The sequence below is a fragment of the Lethenteron reissneri genome, unplaced genomic scaffold (assembly GCF_015708825.2).
Source record: "Lethenteron reissneri isolate LAM-NWPU_2019-01 unplaced genomic scaffold, ASM1570882v1 scaffold_1399, whole genome shotgun sequence".
Lineage (NCBI taxonomy): Eukaryota > Metazoa > Chordata > Hyperoartia > Petromyzontiformes > Petromyzontidae > Lethenteron > Lethenteron reissneri.
The window spans coordinates 1-18,025 of record NW_026891112.1 but is presented as its reverse complement, the minus strand read 5'-3'; the positions used below and the strand labels follow the sequence as shown (position 1 = coordinate 18,025).

General features: G+C 50.6%; 1 protein-coding gene across 1 annotated transcript in view; it reads right to left on the bottom strand.

The window, feature by feature from the left end:
• The window catches only part of LOC133362187 (pappalysin-1-like), a gene marked incomplete at both ends in the record, with an annotated part of 28,790 nt that extends 12,635 nt beyond the window's left edge, over positions 1 to 16,155 (bottom strand). Inside the window, 4 exons of the mRNA XM_061581137.1 lie at positions 3,279 to 3,401; positions 6,160 to 6,298; positions 14,865 to 15,033; positions 15,954 to 16,155. Of these exons, the coding sequence (XP_061437121.1) occupies positions 3,279 to 3,401; positions 6,160 to 6,298; positions 14,865 to 15,033; positions 15,954 to 16,155 (633 nt within the window). The remainder of the gene's footprint in view (positions 1 to 3,278; positions 3,402 to 6,159; positions 6,299 to 14,864; positions 15,034 to 15,953) is intronic.
• Positions 16,156 to 18,025: the final 1,870 nt, after the last annotated feature.

The following is an 18,025-nucleotide window of genomic DNA, read 5'->3' as shown; positions in this document are numbered from 1 at the left end:
CTCGTCACTCTCTCTCTGCTCCGTGTTCCCCTTGTTCGTGCGGCTGCCAGCTTTACTTCACCGCGCGAACCTGTCCTTCTGTATGACGAAAAGCTTCTTCGTTGGCGTCGACGAGAAGAGATGGAGCCGAAGCCCTGGAGATCTGTGGTGGGGGCCAGAGCCCCTGTCGATCTGAGTTGAATGGATTTTTCCCCGGCTTATATCAGAAAATCCACTCAATCTTCCCGAGTTGTTTGAAGGCCGTCATATATCTTTCTGTGGGTTGAACACATCTGCGTTCGTGTGTTTCGTGTGCGTGTGCGTTTATTAGTAAAGACCCAGCGGTGTAACCATTCTGGGAGGAGGGGTGGGGAATGTTATTTTGCTTGCGTGTGCAAATCTTGCTGTTTGTGCTCAAAACGCGATCACCCTCCTCTTTCTTTTGCGAGAGACAACAACCTAAACAGTGCGAGAAAGCAGACATCACCGCGTCCCCTCCTCGCGACCTTCCTAACCCTCCAAGTATTCATGGGCCATCTGTTTGTGCTGCGGGGAGACAAAGACGGCCGTGCTTAACTCAAACACGCGAGCAGTCACTCCTCTCTCCGCGTCTCTTGCGAGAAGAAAACAACCAATGTCAGCACAAACCCCCCCCCCCCTTGTGACCTTTTGCTCCCTCCTTGCTTACCCTGGGTGGGTCATTCTGAGGTCAGACCCCGCTGGAAGACAAAGGTGGTCGAGGAGATGTTTGCAATACATTTATGTGGTCCTGTGTGTTACATTTATTCTTGAATTATATTTTATGAGTTCCTTCGGTCTTAGTATCGTGGTTATCATTCGTCTATGTTTAATGAATATTCGCCATGATCCTCGTCACATTATTATTTTGGGCTTCGCCAAGTTTAGTTCTCCAGAGATTGGTGTTTTATTGTGAGTTAATTTTTTTATGTCCTGAGGTTAAGTGCACATGCACTTAAGCTTTCTGGAATTCGTACTCTTTAGTTTTTTTGGAAGGTCGTGTAAGTAGGAAACATATAATAATAGTAAAAATATTATTGTTTGTTGGTTAATTATCTTTGTTAAGTTTCTACTTTTCGGTGAGGGAAACGTTAAGAAAACGCGAAGTTTCAACCGTTATTCACTCTGCACCTTATCTGTACATCTCCAGATGTCTTGGAGGTTTAGTCCATACATCTTTTTGTCCGTCTGGATGTCTATGACCTCTTGTGACCGAATTCCTATCATTTCAACCGCCCTCCATGTCTCATGGACTCCCGGTGTGCCCGTGAGGAGAAGTGAGCCGTCCTCATTATTAAAACAAATATAGATATAATAAAAACAAAAATAATTTTTTTTTCTTAATTATTCTTAATATTAATAACGGAAAACAGGGCATAGATCCAACACAACTTGTCACTGCTTCAGCCCCCCCCGTCCAGTTGCGTGTTGGGAGAGCAAACGCCCCGCCACGTTCGCAATCGAGCTCGTCGTTTGCGCATCGTCTCAACATTCCAACCTGTTTCCCGTCTTGAATAGAGAAAGGTGATGCAATCACTGTGCGCCTACAGTTAGAGGGACCCGAGGCGGTGGGGGGGGGGTGCATGCAGGGGGCGTTAATGTATTTAGAAAAGTGCAATGACATGGAACGGGTCACTACGCAGCACAGCGCGGGTTGCTGCCAGAGAAGGGGGAGAATCTGCAGTTGCAGCAGCAGCAACAGCAGCCCTGCCTGTCGGCAGGTCACGTGACAAGTCAGAGAGAGGGTGTCGGGGAAAGGTGACAGGGGGGGGGGGCACGTGAGGTGAGCCCGGGAACCCGCTGGTACGTTCTAGAAGGGGGCGTGGCCGGGAGGATAAAAGTGGACCCAGAACGGAAGCTCGGGGCTGTCGCTTGGAGTGGGATCCCCCCGTCGTGCTGATGGAGTCTTCGTCGATGTCTTCACCTTCTCGGGCGTCGTCAGTCCGGCGGTCTGCCGGCCATCCTGACTGGGGGTGTGTTGTTGTTGTTGTTGCCCCTTGTAGCTCGTGAAGGCTGCTAATAAACAGAGTGCCTCCTACTTCCCTGTCTCTCCGAGTGTGTCGCTGCATACGGATGTTGTTTGCGTTCTGCAACTGCTGGTGACGACGCCATTGCTGCCGCTACCACCGCACGGCTTTAAGCGGGTCTCGTGTGGATGCTCAACTTGTTTCACGTCGTACGTAGCCAACGGCGTTCATCGCAGGTGCGCTTGAGAGAACGGCCCTCGAAAGCGGATTTCGCAGAATCGATATTAATAGAGGATCAGTCGATGCACCGTGGAAGCGACTGCTGTCGCACGTTGTCACAAAAGTGTAGAACTCAACTTGAGCGACTTTCGTTTGGTTTAAAACCATTTATCCTCCCCTTCATAACGGAGATGCAGGCGTGCAATGAAAACGTGAACACACCTTCATACCGACATAACTGGAGCGCGCCGTGATTTAAACCAACGCTGCAGCCGTCTAAAGCCAACTGTAAAACAAATCAAGAAAGCTTGGTTTCAAGAATGCAGACGAAAAAAACATCCTCGCAATGTCACACAAGGTGACATGGCTCAGCAGCACCAGCAGCGCATTTTCCGTTGCTTGCAGATTTTCGCGCTTCAAGCCCATGGACCGCCCTGGTTAATCACGGGGGTTTTTACCGACCGAAGGAAGATGGCACCGTTTGTTTCGCAGTGGACCCTCAAGATCCCCCGTGAGGTCACGCAAAACAGAGGTTGTGTGTGCACTGGCACATGAAACTTCTCACAATGTACTTCATCGAGAAAAACCATATCGCAACACCACTGCCGCGCTGGCAGACTCGCGCGTAAACCTGCAGCAGCAGAGCACTGGGATTGTTGAGACGAGGTGTGAGTGACGCAAGGCGCTTGCAGCTGCTGAGGCATTTAACCTGTTCCCGTGTCTGAGATGTCTCCAAGTTGCAGGGTGGTGGAGTCCCATTCACCGCCCAATCTCAGAACATGCGAGCGGTTCAGTGTTAATGGTATTTGGAGAGTTATAGCGCCACTGTTTTTTAACACAATGCAGAGAACTGTAGCGACACAAACTCACTCTGCGATAGCTGGCGCAAAACCGTGCCCCACGCGCCCGCATGGCTTGACGTGTACGAACGTCATCGCGGAATCACACACGCGTCCACAGAATGGAATTGTAAAGAACCGATGGCGCACACGTGACACGTGCGTACGCCATCGGAACGGGAAAAGGTTGGGGGGGAGGGGGTGCCCACCGCACGCAAATCCTCACGCGCGGCTTCAAGAAAGGACCGACCTCAACTTTGGTGGGGAGTGTCCACCAGTGCGGCAGACGGGGCGGTGATCTTCTCCGGGACGGTGACATTCTCAGGGAGCAAAACGGAGTCGCTGTGTGGGATCAGGCAGCTTGTTTTGCACACGGATCCTGGCAACAGGGAGACACCAAACCACCATCACCACCGCCATCGTCGTCATCACGTGTAGATGTTGAACTGCTTCTTGTGTTTAGTTTGTTGTCCTCACACCCCCCCCCCCCGCCGTACTTCCGATGAGCATGGCGTGCTACGTGCGTTGCTAAAGCAGTTAAACACATACACGTTCACCGTCACGAGGCGCTTGCCGTTGGACGACTCGGAATCTGTAGCGATCGAGATTTTGTGTCTGCACGGCGCCCCGAGTGTGCCCTCGGAGCTCAAAAAGAGTCAATGGAGACCTTCTAAGCAGAGGTCGCAAACGGGTTTTGATTCCCTACCCGTACCCGGCCGCACCAGGGTCGCAAACGGGTACCCGTACCCGGCCGTACCCGTACCCTACCCGTACCGGCCGGGTACGGGTAGAGTACGGGTACGGGTAGGGTACGGGTATCGGGTATCCGATTGTGACCTCTGGGACGAAGCCATGTTGCAGGCGCGGGTGGGTTGATTCTAGGAACTTGAATTGTGAGAAGAGACAAGACGTTGGGAAATGAGCGACAAACGGTGACTCACCTGTGACTCACGGTCTACGCGTACCCGGCCGCACCAGGGTCGCAAACGGATACCCGATACCCGGCTACCCGGCCGGGTACGGGTAGCCGGGTATCGGGTAGGGTGCGGGTATCGGGTACCCGGTTGCGACCTCTGCTTCTAAGTCCCTGCGGAAGACCCGTCCTGTTTCAAAGGGCCTCTCTCTCGAGTCCTCCATCTTGTCCCTCGAGTCATTCTCTCCCTCATTACCTCGCACTGAGTCATTCATCTTTAACACGCTTGGTATTCTGGGATCAAATTAAGGGCACCCTTTGAATTAAAATGATCATAATTACGACCGACTGTTGTTCCCCACTAAAGTGAAATGTTCTTCCGCACGAAATGACAAGCGTCACGGAGTGCGGTCCGGCGGCAGAGATTCGGGGCTGTGCCGTGGGGCGGCCAAAGATGAGATCGATTCGTGCGCCTAATGGATAGAGCGCCGAGATTGGCAGTTGCGGCGATTGCGAGGGTGACAGTTTCAAAAACTTCTCTCCACACTTTCGTGATGACCGTTGCCTTACAACGGGAACAAATCTGTACAGGAGGAGACTGATATGTCGGGGCAATGGACCTTCTGAGCAGAGAGACGGAGTGGGCAACACCTTGACCGACCAATCGTTGTAAAGCCGAAGCTTTTTAAGAAACTGGAAAACTTCGATTGACAAGGTGGCATTTTTTTATTCCCCCACGAGCACAACGATTTGGAAAATCCCCCTTCAAGAAAAGTGAACAAAAAAAATGGAGCAAATTTACTCTCCTTTGTAAAGCTACAAGTGGCACACACAGACACACAGGCACATATACACAGACACACACACATACACACAGTGACACACACACAGAGACACAGTGACACACACACAGTGACACAGAGACACACACACAGACACACAGAGACACACACAGAGACACACACACAGACACACACACGTAGCAGCAGCAAGTGGCAACTGCAAGTGGATTTGCCACCGCGTAGGTTACGACACAAAGCTCTCTCCGCTGTGTCTTCTGAGTTTTGCCCGTCGTGCCTTTTAGCCTGGCACGATGCCCGACGTTTCACTCCACGTGCTGGGACCTTCTTCATTCACTTCCCCCGAAGAAGCCCCCGACACGTCGGGTGAAGTGTTGGAACCGCCGTGCCGAACAGACACGCACAGGCCCAAACCCAAGACGCAAAACTCGCGGGGAGGTGCGAGAGAGAATTTCAATTAAAAGCAACTCCCGTTTGAATGTGGAACCAAACGATGGGGAAGCTTGCTAAAGGCTCTATGGGGGAATCTTTGTCTTTATTATATATATACAAGGTGGAACTGGAACATTGAGATTATTTGGTTGATACATTTCTCAGGTACAATGTACAACATTGTTCACCAGCTGTTGTCCCATCGTTTGGTTCTACATTCAAACGTGTGTTCTTGGTTCTTTCGGTAAAGTCACGTAGAAGGGAGATAATAAAATAATTGAATATAAAACAAAAAAATTCTCACGACGTTTCGACTGCAACACAAGCAGCAATCATCATCAGGTGTGAAATCCACCGCAAGAAAATTAGAAAAAAGACGTTTTTCAAATTTTCTTTCTTTTTTCAAATTTTCTTTCTGTGGATTTCAAACCAAATAATCTCAATGTTCCAGTGCCACCTTGTATATATAAAAGCAAAAATATAGCCTTTAGCAAGCTGCTTGGGCAAGTTCTGCTAGTGAGCACCTATGAAGGCCGGGGGGGGGGGGTGGGTGGTCAGCACCACGCCTGCTCACACGTCACACACCAAGTACTCATTCAGGCTGAGTTGACCCAGTGGAGGCCCAGGACTGGTTCAGATATTCGTCGCTGAATATTAGCCGCAAGCCGGAAACGAACTCGGTTGCCGGTTTGCACGCTGCCCACGACACTACAGCTATGGAAGAAGATCACCGGTATAGTCTCAAAAGACTGCAGGGCAAGTGCTGTCAGTGAGCACCATGAGGGGGTGGGTGATCAGTATCACTCCCACTATACACACACACACAGAATCAGAATATTCATTTATATTGGAAGAATCCGATGAGTTACGAAGCTCTTTTTCACACACATCCATTCGAGGCGTGTCTACCGCTGCTGTGCTACTACCCCCATAACCCCATAAATACTCAACAAAATATACAAATATGTTTGAGAAGCCAGCTACGCCGTTACCTATTCCGTATCCGGTAGGGCAGTCGCATGTGATGATGAACGGAGGGTCCGGGGCGGTGCACTCGCCCTGCTCGTGCGGGCACAGCTGCAGTTCCCCACTCCAGCGTCCATTCTTGCTGCACCGGATCACTGTGTGGTTCTGCTGGTCCAATACAGAGACACACACAACAACAACAACCGCCATTCGCCACTAAGTGGCGGTGACGTCACCACGACGCTTGTGCCAGGCCAAGTGCACCTTGAGGCCACGTGAAGTGTCGAACGCCCGCTGGCAGGAGGTCACGGGGCAGACCCAGCAGGTGCCACGGGTCGACTGACCGAGATGACCGAGATGACTGGCTGATGCACCACCTGTGCCCCCTACTGTACAAACTTGCTGTGCTTTAGCCACCCGGCGCTCCGCTCGTTGTTGTGAGCGTCGCTCCTCTGCCCTCCGTTGTTGTTGGAGGGCGACTGCCTCCAACTGCCCAGTAGCGTCCTTCACGAGCCTCCTCCACTGAGGCCGATCTTGACACCGCTGGTACCAGTCATCGGCAAGTCCACTCAGCTCCACGTCCTCCTGTACCACATCACTCCCTCTTCTCTAGCCCGTGCCGCGCCCGTTTAGCCCCCTCTATCTGGCCAAACAAGAGCTGTTTAGGCATGCGGTGGCTGGGCATGCGGGCTACATGACCCAGCCAACGCAGCCTCGCCTGCCGGAGGAGCTCACCGATGGGACTTTGCCCAGATCTTTCACACACACACGCGCACACTTGTCAACTCATGAGTAACATCAATTGCAATGCCTCGAGGCATCTAATCACATCATGAGTTTGGCAATACCCAAATATGATAAATCAGCTGATGCATTCATCATCATCTTCAGTCAATTCAATGCTGGATGAAGGCCTCTCCCCCCCCCCCAAGCCTTCATCATCCCTTGGTCCTGCAATGTGGCAATCCATCTCGTACTCACACACGCCAGCTGTCTTTTCCGCTCCATCTCCCCGGTCCCCTCACCTGGCTGCCAATCCGTCATGAATCTCGACCGTCACGAGGCCATCATCCCACGCGGTGACGGCCTCCTGCCCAAGCCCACGTGCTGCTCCCAGCCGCTAGCATGGTGCATCCAACCTGCGCCGTGCACGCACCTATCCACACTTCTTGGCGCACTGTTCCACTATTGTAACCATTTTATTTTTCCAGCATTCCATGTTTCCAAACCCATGTAAACCATTGCGTGCAATTCCTGTACGACAGTTACAGTGTCATTCCTAAGGCATCAGAAAGGGGAGGTTGCAAACACGCTCAAGGGAAGGCACTGAACGTATAAATGGCCCCCGGGAAAAACAATAACAGCCACAGGAGGTCCCCGTGAAACTTAGTGCATATTCGAGTGCGTGTGTGTCACTGTAAATGTGTGTGTGTGTCACTGTAAATGTGTGTCATACTGTAAATGTGTGTGTGTCATACTGTAAATGTGTGTGTCATACTGTAAATGTGTGTGTGTCACTGTTAATGGTGTGTGTGTCACTGAATGTGTGTCACTGTAAATGTGTGTGTGTGTTACTGTAAATGTGTGTGTGTGTTACTGTAAATGTGTGTGTGTCACTGTAAATGTGTGTGTGTCATACTGTAAATGTGTGTGTCACTGTTAAGTGTGTGTGTGTCACTGTTAATGTGTGTCACTGTAAATGTGTGTGTGTTACTGTAAATGTGTGTGTGTTACTGTAAATGTGTGTGTGTGTCATACTGTAAATGTGTGTGTCACTGTTAATGTGTGTGTGGTCACTGTTAATGTGTGTCACTGTAAATGTGTGTGTGTGTTACTGTAAATGTGTGTGTGTGTTACTGTAAATGTGTGTGTACTGTAAATGTGTGTGTGTGTCACTGTAAATGTGTGTCACTGTAAATGTGTGTGTGTCACTGTAAATGTGTGTGTTACTGTAAATCTGTGTGTCACTGTATAATGTGTGTGTCACTGTAAATGTGTGTGTCACTGTTAATGTGGTGTGTCACTGTAAATGTGTGTCATTGTATAATGTGTGTGTTACTGTAAATGTGTGTCACTGTAAATGTGTGTGTCACTGTAAATGTGTGTGTCACTGTAAATGTGTGTCACTGTAAATGTGTGTGTCACTGTTAATGTGTGTGTCACTGTTAATGTGTGTCATTGTATAATGTGTGTGGTTACTGTAAATGTGTGTCACTGTAAATGTGTGTGTCACTGTAAATGTGTGTGTCACTGTAAATGTGTGTGTCACTGTTAATGTGTGTGTCACTGTTAATGTGTGTCATTGTATAATGTGTGTGTGTTACTGTAAATGTGTGTCACTGTAAATGTGTGTGTCACTGTAAATGTGTGTGTCACTGTAAATGTGGTGTGTCACTGTAAATGTGTGTGTGTTACTGTAAATGTGTGTGTCACTGTAAATGTGTGTCACTGTAAATGTGTGTGTGTCACTGTAAATGTGTGTGTGTCACTGTAAATGTGTGTGTGTCACTGTAAATGTGTGTGTGTCACTGTAAATGTGTGTGTGTCACTGTAATGTGTGTACTGTAAATGTGTGTGTCACTGTAAATGTGTGTGTTACTGTAAATGTGTGTGTGTGTCACTGTAATGTGTGTGTGTCACTGTAAATGTGTGTGTGTCACTGTAAATGTGTGTGTGTCACTGTAATGTGTGTGTACTGTAAATGTGTGTGTCACTGTAAATGTGTGTGTGTACTGTAAATGTGTGTGTTACTGTAAATGTGTGTGTACTGTAAATGTGTGTTCACTGTAAATGTGTGTGTGTCACTGTAATGTGTGTGTCACTGTTAATGTGTGTGTTCATTGTAAATGTGTGTGTCACTGTAATGTGTGTGTCACTGTAAATGTGTGTGTCACTGTAAATGTGTGTCACTGTAATGTGTGTGTGTACTGTAAATGTGTGTGTACTGTTAATGTGTGTGTTCACTGTAATGTGTGTGTCACTGTAATGTGTGTGTTACTGTAAATGTGTGTCACTGTAAATGTGTGTGTCACTGTAAATGTGTGTGTGTCACTGTAAATGTGTGTGTGTCACTGTAAATGTGTGTGTGTGTTACTGTAAATGTGTGTGTCACTGTAAATGTGTGTGTCACTGTAAATGTGTGTCACTGTAAATGTGTGTGTGTGTCACTGTAAATGTGGTGTGTGTCACTGTAAATGTGTGTGTGTCACTGTAAATGTGTGTGTGTCACTGTAAATGTGTGTGTCACTGTTAATGTGTGTGTTACTGTAAATGTGTGTGTCACTAGTAAATGTGTGTGTGTTACTGTAAATGTTGTGTGTGTCACTGTTAATGTGTGTGTCACTGTAAATGTGTGTGTGTCACTGTAAATGTGTGTGTGTCACTGTAATGTGTGTGTTACTGTAAATGTGTGTGTCACTAGTAAATGTGTGTGTGTTACTGTAAATGTGTGTGTTACTGTAAATGTGTGTGTGTTACTGTAAATGTGTGTGTTACTGTAAATGTGTGTGTGTCACTGTAATGTGTGTGTGTCACTGTTAATGTGTGTGTGTTATTGTAATGTGTGTGTGTTATTGTAATGTGTGTGTCACTGTAATGTGTGTGTCACTGTAAATGTGTGTCACTGTTAATGTGTGTGTGTTACTGTAAATGTGTGTGTGTGTTACTGTTAATGTGTGTGTGTGTGTTACTGTAAATGTGTGTGTCACTGTTAATGTGTGTGTTACTGTAAATGTGTGTGTGTTACTGTAAATGTGTGTGTGTCACTGAATGTGTGTGTACTGTAAATGTGTGTGTGTTACTGTAAATGTGTGTGTCACTGTTAATGTGTGTGTGTTACTGTAAATGTGTGTGTCACTGTAAATGTGTGTGTGTTACTGTAAATGTATGTGTGTGTCACTGTTAATGTGTGTGTGTTACTGTAAATGTGTGTGTCACTGTTAATGTGTGTGTGTTACTGTAAATGTGTGTGTCACTGTGTGTGTCACTGTGTGTGTGTCACTGTGTGTGTGTCACTGTGTGTGTGTTACTGTAAATGTGTGTGTGTTACTGTAAATGTGTGTGTGTGTCACTGTAAATGTGTGTGTGTGTATTACTGTAAATGTGTGTGTGTCACTGTATAATGTGTGTGTGTTACTGTAAATCTGAGTGTCACTGTAAATGTGTGTGTCACTGTAAATGTGTGTGTCACTGTAAATGTGTGTGTCACTGTTAATGTGTGTGTCACTGTAAATGTGTGTGTTACTGTAAATGTGTGTGTCACTGTAAATGTGTGTGTCACTGTAAATGTGTGTGTCACTGTAAATGTGTGTGTGTCACTGTAAATGTGTGTCACTGTAAATGTGTGTGTGTGTTACTGTAAATGTGTATGTCACTGTAAATGTGTGTGTGTGTTACTGTAAATGTGTATGTCACTGTTCATGTGTGTGCCACTGTAAATGTGTGTCACTGTAAATGTGTGTGTCACTGTAAATGTGTGTCACTGTAAATGTGTGTGTGTGTCACTGTAAATGTGTGTGTGTGTCACTGTAAATGTGTGTGTCACTGTAAATGTGTGGTGTGTCACTGTGTGTGTGTCACTGTGTGTGTGTATCACTGTGTGTGTGTGTCACTGTAAATGTGTGTGTCACTGTAAATGTGTGTGTGTCACTGTAAATGTGTGTGTGTGTGTCACTGTAAATGTGTGTGTGTGTCACTGTGTGTGTGTGTGTCACTGTGTGTGTGTGTCACTGTGTGTGTGTCACTGTAAATGTGTGTGTGTGTGTCACTGTGTGTGTGTGTCACTGTGTGTGTGTGTGTGTCACTGTGTGTGTGTGTGTGTCACAGACGCCATGACCACCACAGTGGCTAAACGGGGGCTCTGGACGGGTGTGAGGGGCTGGTAACCCCTCCACCTTCAATTAACCACCACTAAACCACGAATTAAACATAAACCTGAAACAAATAAGCTTGTGCCGGAGGCCCCGGGGGGTCAGGCTTTTATGACGTCTCCTGGCCAAACCCCATTTGGCGGAGCCAGGAGATTGAATTTTCACCCTCGGGGCTCCTCCAGAAACAACAAAAAACCATTGCGGATGGCCACGTGGAATGTTCGAACGCTCACTGCGGAGGAGAGGCTGCCACTCCTCTGTCGGGAGCTGGACCGGTACCGCCTGGATCTCTGTGGCATTCAGGAGGTCCGGTGGACCGGTTCTGGCTCCTGCCACCATGAGGGGTGGACAGTCCTCTACTCGGGGCAGGAGACTGCCAAACAACAGGGTGTGGCTCTTCTTCTGAACAAAAGAATGAAGGGGGCGTGGGAGCGTGGCGGTGAGGTGTGGGAAGCTGTAAGCCCCAGGATACTTTGGGCTCGCCTTCCCATCAACCAGAGGCGAGGAGTGGTGGTCGTGGTTACTTATGCCCCCACCGAAGACGAACATCCGTGGAGGGATGCAGGCAAAGCCGATGAGTCAGACTCTTTCTATGACCTCCTGTCACAGGTGCTGGCTAAAGTGGCCACTCGGGACAGAGTCATCTTGTTGGGTGACTTCAATGCCCGAGTTGGTCATGATGCTGGTACCTGGTCTGGAGTGATTGGAAGGCATGGGCCAGATCAGCTCAATAATAACGGTAGGAGGCTGCTAGATTTTTGTGCAGCCCATGGGCTTGTAATTACCAACACGCTGTTCCGGCATCGGCGCATCCACACAACATCATGGATACATGCCGGGTCCAAGCAAGAACATCTGCTGGACTACATAGTGACGGACCAGCGGATGCGAGCCCATGTCCTTGACACCAGGACCTACCGTGGAGCTGATCTGTCCTCTGACCATCGACTAGTCATCTGTAAGATGCGCCTGCCTTTCTTCCACTCCGGTGGTGGGTGTACACCCAGGATCCCATTCCAACCAAAAGTGGACTGGTCTCAGTTAGCTGATGAAAGTTGCAAGCGAGAATTTCATCATCGCTTGCAGCTGGGGTTGGCATCGTCCCCCACTCCACCTGATGTCGAGGGAAATGGGCGAGGTTTAAGACTGTGACTCATGCAGCTGCAATGGCTGCTTTGGGTACGCGGTCCAGACCTCCCCAGAAACCCTGGCTGACAGAGGAGGTGTTCAGGTTAATTGAGAAAAAGCGTCAGGCCCACTCTCATCGCCTACAGCATCCCACGTCAGAGAATGAGGAGGTTTACCGCAGCCTTCGCTCAGAAGTTCGGAGAGCCGTCAGGCGCTGTAAGGATGGGTGGTGGTCGCGGGTTGCTGAGGAGATGGAGTCTGCCTCAGTGGCCCGTGATCACAAATCACTATTTAACTCCATCAAAAAAGTAACCTGCAGCGCCACACCTATTACCATCATTAGAGGAAAAAACGGTGATCCAATCTCCGACCCCCAGGAACAGGTTTGCAGATTTGCTGAGCATTTCTGTGAGGTCCTGGGGGAGGGAAATTCTCTCAGCCAGGAAAACATCATGGCACAAAGTGGTGATAACCCTGCTGAGGCTGCGGTGCCTCAAATATTGGAAGAGGTCACCCCCTGTGAGTGGCTGGCTGAGGTGCCATCTGTTGAGGAAGTACTGAAGGCGATCCGGAGTCTGAGACCAGGAAGGCACCGGGCAGAGATGATCTCCCAAGCGAAATGCTGAGGGAGGGTGGCGTTGTGCACAGACTGCCCTATATGACATCATAACAACAGTCTGGACCACTGGACGGGTTCCGCAGGACTGGAAGGATGCCCTGGTGGTTCCCCTCTTTAAGAAGGGGGACCGTACCGACTGTAACAACTACAGGGGCATCTCACTCCTCAGTGTGCCGGGTAAGGTCCTGGCAAGGATTATTCAACATCGCCTTGCTAGGCACGCTGAGGAGAGGCTTGCGGAGCCCCAATGCGGTTTCAGGAAAGGGCGGTCCTGCACAGATGCCATATTTTCTGTCCGTCTGCTACAGCAGAGGTGTAGGGAATTCCAAAAAGACCTACATCTCTGCTTATTGACCTGGTCAAGCCTATGATACCATCAGTAGGACTGGGCTCTGGGTTGTTCTTCGTGCTTTCGGAGTCCCTGACCCTCTGCTCACGATCATTAAGGACCTTCATGATGGTGAGCGGGCCCGGGTAAAACTACGTGGCCGGGAGTCGGAGCCTTTCCCTGTACACCTTGGGGTGCGACAGGGATGTCCTCTGGCTCCCACATTATTTAACATCTATTTTGACCGCGTAGTTCGTGAAGCCTTCAATAGCTGTACCGGGGGAATTTCCATTTGGTACAGATATAATGGGAGGCTGATCGACGCCCGGGTGCGATCAAGGGATGGCTCCCTATTGGTCAACCACGTTATGTATGCCGATGATTTGGTAATAGCTGCTCATTCAGAAGAGGAGTTGGAGGCGCTGCTGCTGAGACTGGAGCGTGCCACTAAGAGGTGGGGCCTTACCATCAGCCCCACCAAAACTAAGCACCTGCCTGGGTATTTTGTACCATCGGACACTCCACCCCACAACTCCCAATTGGTGATGGGGCAGTTGTGGAGAGAGTGGAGAGTTTCCCATACCTGGGCAGTGTGCTTATGACCGGCTCCAGTCTATCAGCAGGTCTCACTCCGAATCAGTCGAGCGGCAATATCTTTTCATCGGTTGCGTAACGCTGTGTGGAAGCTACCTGGTCTGTCGCTCCACGAAGCTTCAGGTCTTCTCGGCCACGGTCATTCCCTCCCTTCTCTACGCTTGCGAGACGTGGACCCCCCTGGTGGAGCATCTTCGCCGGTTGGAAACATTTAGGCTGGCCTGCCTACGATCCATCCTGGGTTTAACCAGGCTGGATTGTGTGAGGAGCTCACAAATCCTTGAAAGATCTGGGCAAAGTCCCATCAGTGAGCTCCTCCGGCAGGCAAGGCTGCGTTGGCTGGGTCATGTAGCCCGCATGCCCAGCCACCGCATGCCTAAACAGCTTTTGTTCGGCCGGATCGAGGGGGCTAGACGGGCGCGGCACGGGCTGGAGAAGAGATGGAGTGATGTGGTACAGGAGGACGTGGAGCTGAGTGGACTTGCCGATGACTGGTACCAGCGGTGTCAAGATCGGCCTCAGTGGAGGAGGCTCGTGAAGGACGCTACTGGGCAGTTGGAGGCAGTCGCCCTCCACAACAACGGAGGGCGGAGGAGCGACGCTCACAACAACGAGCGGAGCGCCGGGTGGCTAAAGCACAGCAAGTTGGCACAGTAGGGGGCACAGGTGGTGCATCAGCCAGTCATCTCGGTCATCTCGGTCAGTCGACCCGTGGCACCTGGGTCTGCCCCGTGACCTCCTGCCAGCGGGCTTTCGACACTTCACGTGGCCTCAAGGTGCACTTGGCCTGGCACAAGCATCGTGGTGACGTCACCGCCACTTAGTGGCGAATGGCGGTTGTTGTTGTTGTGTGTGTGTGTCACTGTGTGTGTGTGTCACTGTGTGTGTGTGTCACTGTAAATGTGTGTGTGCGTGTGCGCGCTGCGCTACAAACCCGGCGACCTGAGTTTGATTCCTGTTCACAGCCAACGCCAGTGACGATTATCTGAAGCGGTGCTGGGCCTCCCCCAGGCCACGAGTGTGTGGCGCGGCGGCGTGTGGTCACCATCGCCACGCCAGAGACACAGACGCGGCCGGGCGCGCTGCTGCCCACCGACCCCCTCGTGCTGACAGCACGTGCCCCCAACAACAAGTCCGTCGAGGCTACGTGGGGGCGGGGGGGGGATCTTTGTGCTCGTGCGAGGTGTGCGGGACCTTGCTGGCGCTGGCGGTGCTGCAGTTGACCCAGCAGCGGGAGCCGAGCTGCCAGCGCTGCGTGCACGTGTAGGAGCCGTGCAGCACTGGCGGCAGCGGGGGGCACTGCACGGGCACGCAGCCGCCCTCCTCCCAGTGGCCACTGTCCGTGCACCTCACCTTGAACCCCCTGGGGGAGGGGCGGGCGGCGGCAGGAGCCGGGTGATTTGCGAGCGTGTTGGCTGTGCGCACGTGTGTGTGTGTGCTCGCCATCTAAAACTATTAAACATTTTTTTCTTCCCCAGGTAAGGTCCACGGAGCTGTAGTCGCTCTTTTTCAGAAGTGACCTTGCCACAAATGACAGCAGTGAAACAATCTTGATGTGAAGTTTTCGTGACTGCAGGGATCCATACTCTTTGGCTCTTTCGGTAAGGCCGTCATCAGGTGGGACAAGCACAGCAAGAAACAATCGCTGAAGTGGGCAAAAGGGCTGTCGTGACAAGAGGCTATATAGGTAAGAAGCAGTGAAGGTTTTAACCTGGTTAATAACATCATTCCAATGATCGCTCAATTTGTATCCATCTTCTCGGTTGATGTTATGTCTATGTTTATATATCTGGATGGCTTCATGAACAAACCTTTGATAGTAGCCCGAAGGTTTGCAGAGTACCCTGGTCTCGGAAAAAACAATATTAGGAGAGCCCACAGCGTCATAGCGATGGTCAGCCACGCGGAGGTATTGGTTCTGCCGTGTTTCAGATCTTCCTTGTCGTTTCGTTTCCCCAATGTAACAGCCCTACAGGTGCAACTTAGTTTGTAGACTCCAGGATATTGTTGTCACGTGACGAAAACAACCGCGCAAATTTATGACTGCAAAATAATCGCGATGCGTTTGTAGAAAGGTGTATTACACACGTACGTGGGGACACAGCCAATCCTTAACATTTGCCAACATTTGGAACGATGATTCCGGCATTGAGCGCCCCACACGTGCGCGTGACGTGCACCCAGGGCACGGTGTTTGTGAGCACACACGTCTGCTCGCGTTCCATGACCGTGGCGGGGTGCTGGTGTGCCGAGGGTAGCGGGAGGTGTGGAAGCGGGCTTTACTTGCGACTGGTGAGCGGCACGTGGTGTCCCGGCTCGCAGCGATACTTGCAGGAGGAGCCGACCTCCTGTCCGTCGTGTTTGCAGCGGTCGGTGCGCGCCACGGCGTTGGCCATGGGCGGCGGGGCCCGGCACGTCAGCTGGCAGTACGCCTCCGGCAGGGACCACAGTCCGTCCTCCTGGCACCGCAGCTCTGCGCTCGCACCTGGCGTCCCCGCGGAAGGACAAACGCAAAGACGTTCGGCGTCACAATCCGTCGTCGGCGATCGTGTTTGCCGCGGCGGCGATTAAAGCCGGAGGGAGAATGACGATGGTTCTCGGTGCTCCCCTCTTCACAGTGTTAAAACTATTAAACTAGTTTTTATTTTACCAGGTAAGGTCCACCGAGCTCTCTGGCTCTTTTTCAAAATTTCACACGATGGCGAGCCAACGAAGGGTGGGTAATCATCGCGTGGAAATTCCTAGCAGTCAACAAATAATCAAAACGCACATTCATTCGAAATGTGGAGGGAAAAACGGGAAGAATCGGAGAAACGTCCATGAGATCGCCGGGAGAGAGAGAGAGAGAGACGCGCAGACTCCATATAGACAACAGGCATCAGGGTCGGGATCGAACCCACGACCTCTTGTATACCAGGCGAGGTAGTTAACATCTCCTAGCCACCGTGATGATGATGAGTGAGAGAGAGACGCGCAGACTCCAAATAGACAGCAGGCGTCAGGGCCAAGATCGAATCCACAACCACACAACCGCAAACACTTACGGATGTCCTTGGCGAAATGCAAAGGTGCTGCAATGTGCAAGTATATTTTACACTTACATTGTAAAGTATGTGTAATGTAGCAGCTTCCAGAGACACCTTGTTCAGTCAGATGTACATTTATTATGAATTTAATGGCGAATGGCGGTTGTTGCCATGTATACGTACATGTCTGTGCGTGTGTGTGTGTGCGTAAGTTCATGTGTGTGTGGCTCTATGTGCGTGTGTGAGTCGATGGGTTTGTGTGGAGTCTGTGTGTCAGTCGATGTGTGTACGGCAGTGTGTCTGTGTGTGACAGTCCATGTGTGTGTGCGTCGATATGTGTCTGTGTACGTCCATATGTATGTCTGTGTGTATGTGTGAGTCGATGTGTGCGTGGGTCCATGTGTATCTCTTAGTCGATATTGTGTGTAAGTCCATATGTATGCTTAGGTCGATGTATGTGTGAGAGTCTACGTATGTGTGTGTGTGCGAGTCCATATGTGTGTCTGTGTAAGTCGATGTTTGTGGTGTGTGGGTCGATGTGTGTGTCTGTTGCCCGGGCAACGGGGTACTTACCGCTAGTCATTCATCAAGTCCACCGACTCGCCGCTAACTTAACGAGTAACCGCGAGTTGACTACAGACACAGCTGGGTAACTTCTACGCGACGCTCCCGTGTAGTTGGCTGGCTACACAGGAGCGGAAGGAGACACCGTCACTCTCCAAGAGCACAAGGTGCCCCCGTTCCAGGACGACGAAGACGACCCGCTCCAAGATGACGACGGTGACGACAGCTTCTTGGTTCCCCCACAACAACAGCAGCAGTAGCAGCAGCAGTAGCAGCAGTAGCAGCAGTAGCAGCAGCAGCAGTAGCAGCAGAGCAGAGTAGCAGCAGCAGCAGTAGCAGCAGCAGCAGCAGCAGCAGTAACAGCAGCAGTAGCAGCAGTAGCAGCAGCAGCAGCAGTAGCAGCAGCAGTAGTAGCAGTAGCAGCAGTAGCAGCAGCAGCAGTAGCAGCAGTAACAGCAGCAGTAGCAGCAGAAGTATCAGTAGCAGCAGCAGTAGTAGGAGCGCAGCAGCCAGAGCCCTGTTCCACGCCGGCTTTTAAAAACCCTCTTCCCGAGCCATCTCTCGCCGCACCTGGCCCCCGTCCTGGCTCTGTCCCAATGACTATTCACCACCGTGAGATCCGTGCTCATCACACTGCCCTGTCGGTGCCCGTCGCATCAATCATTATTGACAACCACTCAGGTCCCACGTTACCCTTACGTGAGACCCCCCTGCCTGGTCCCTCTCATCCGGAATCTATGGGAATGGAGGTTGCCGGTCAATCAA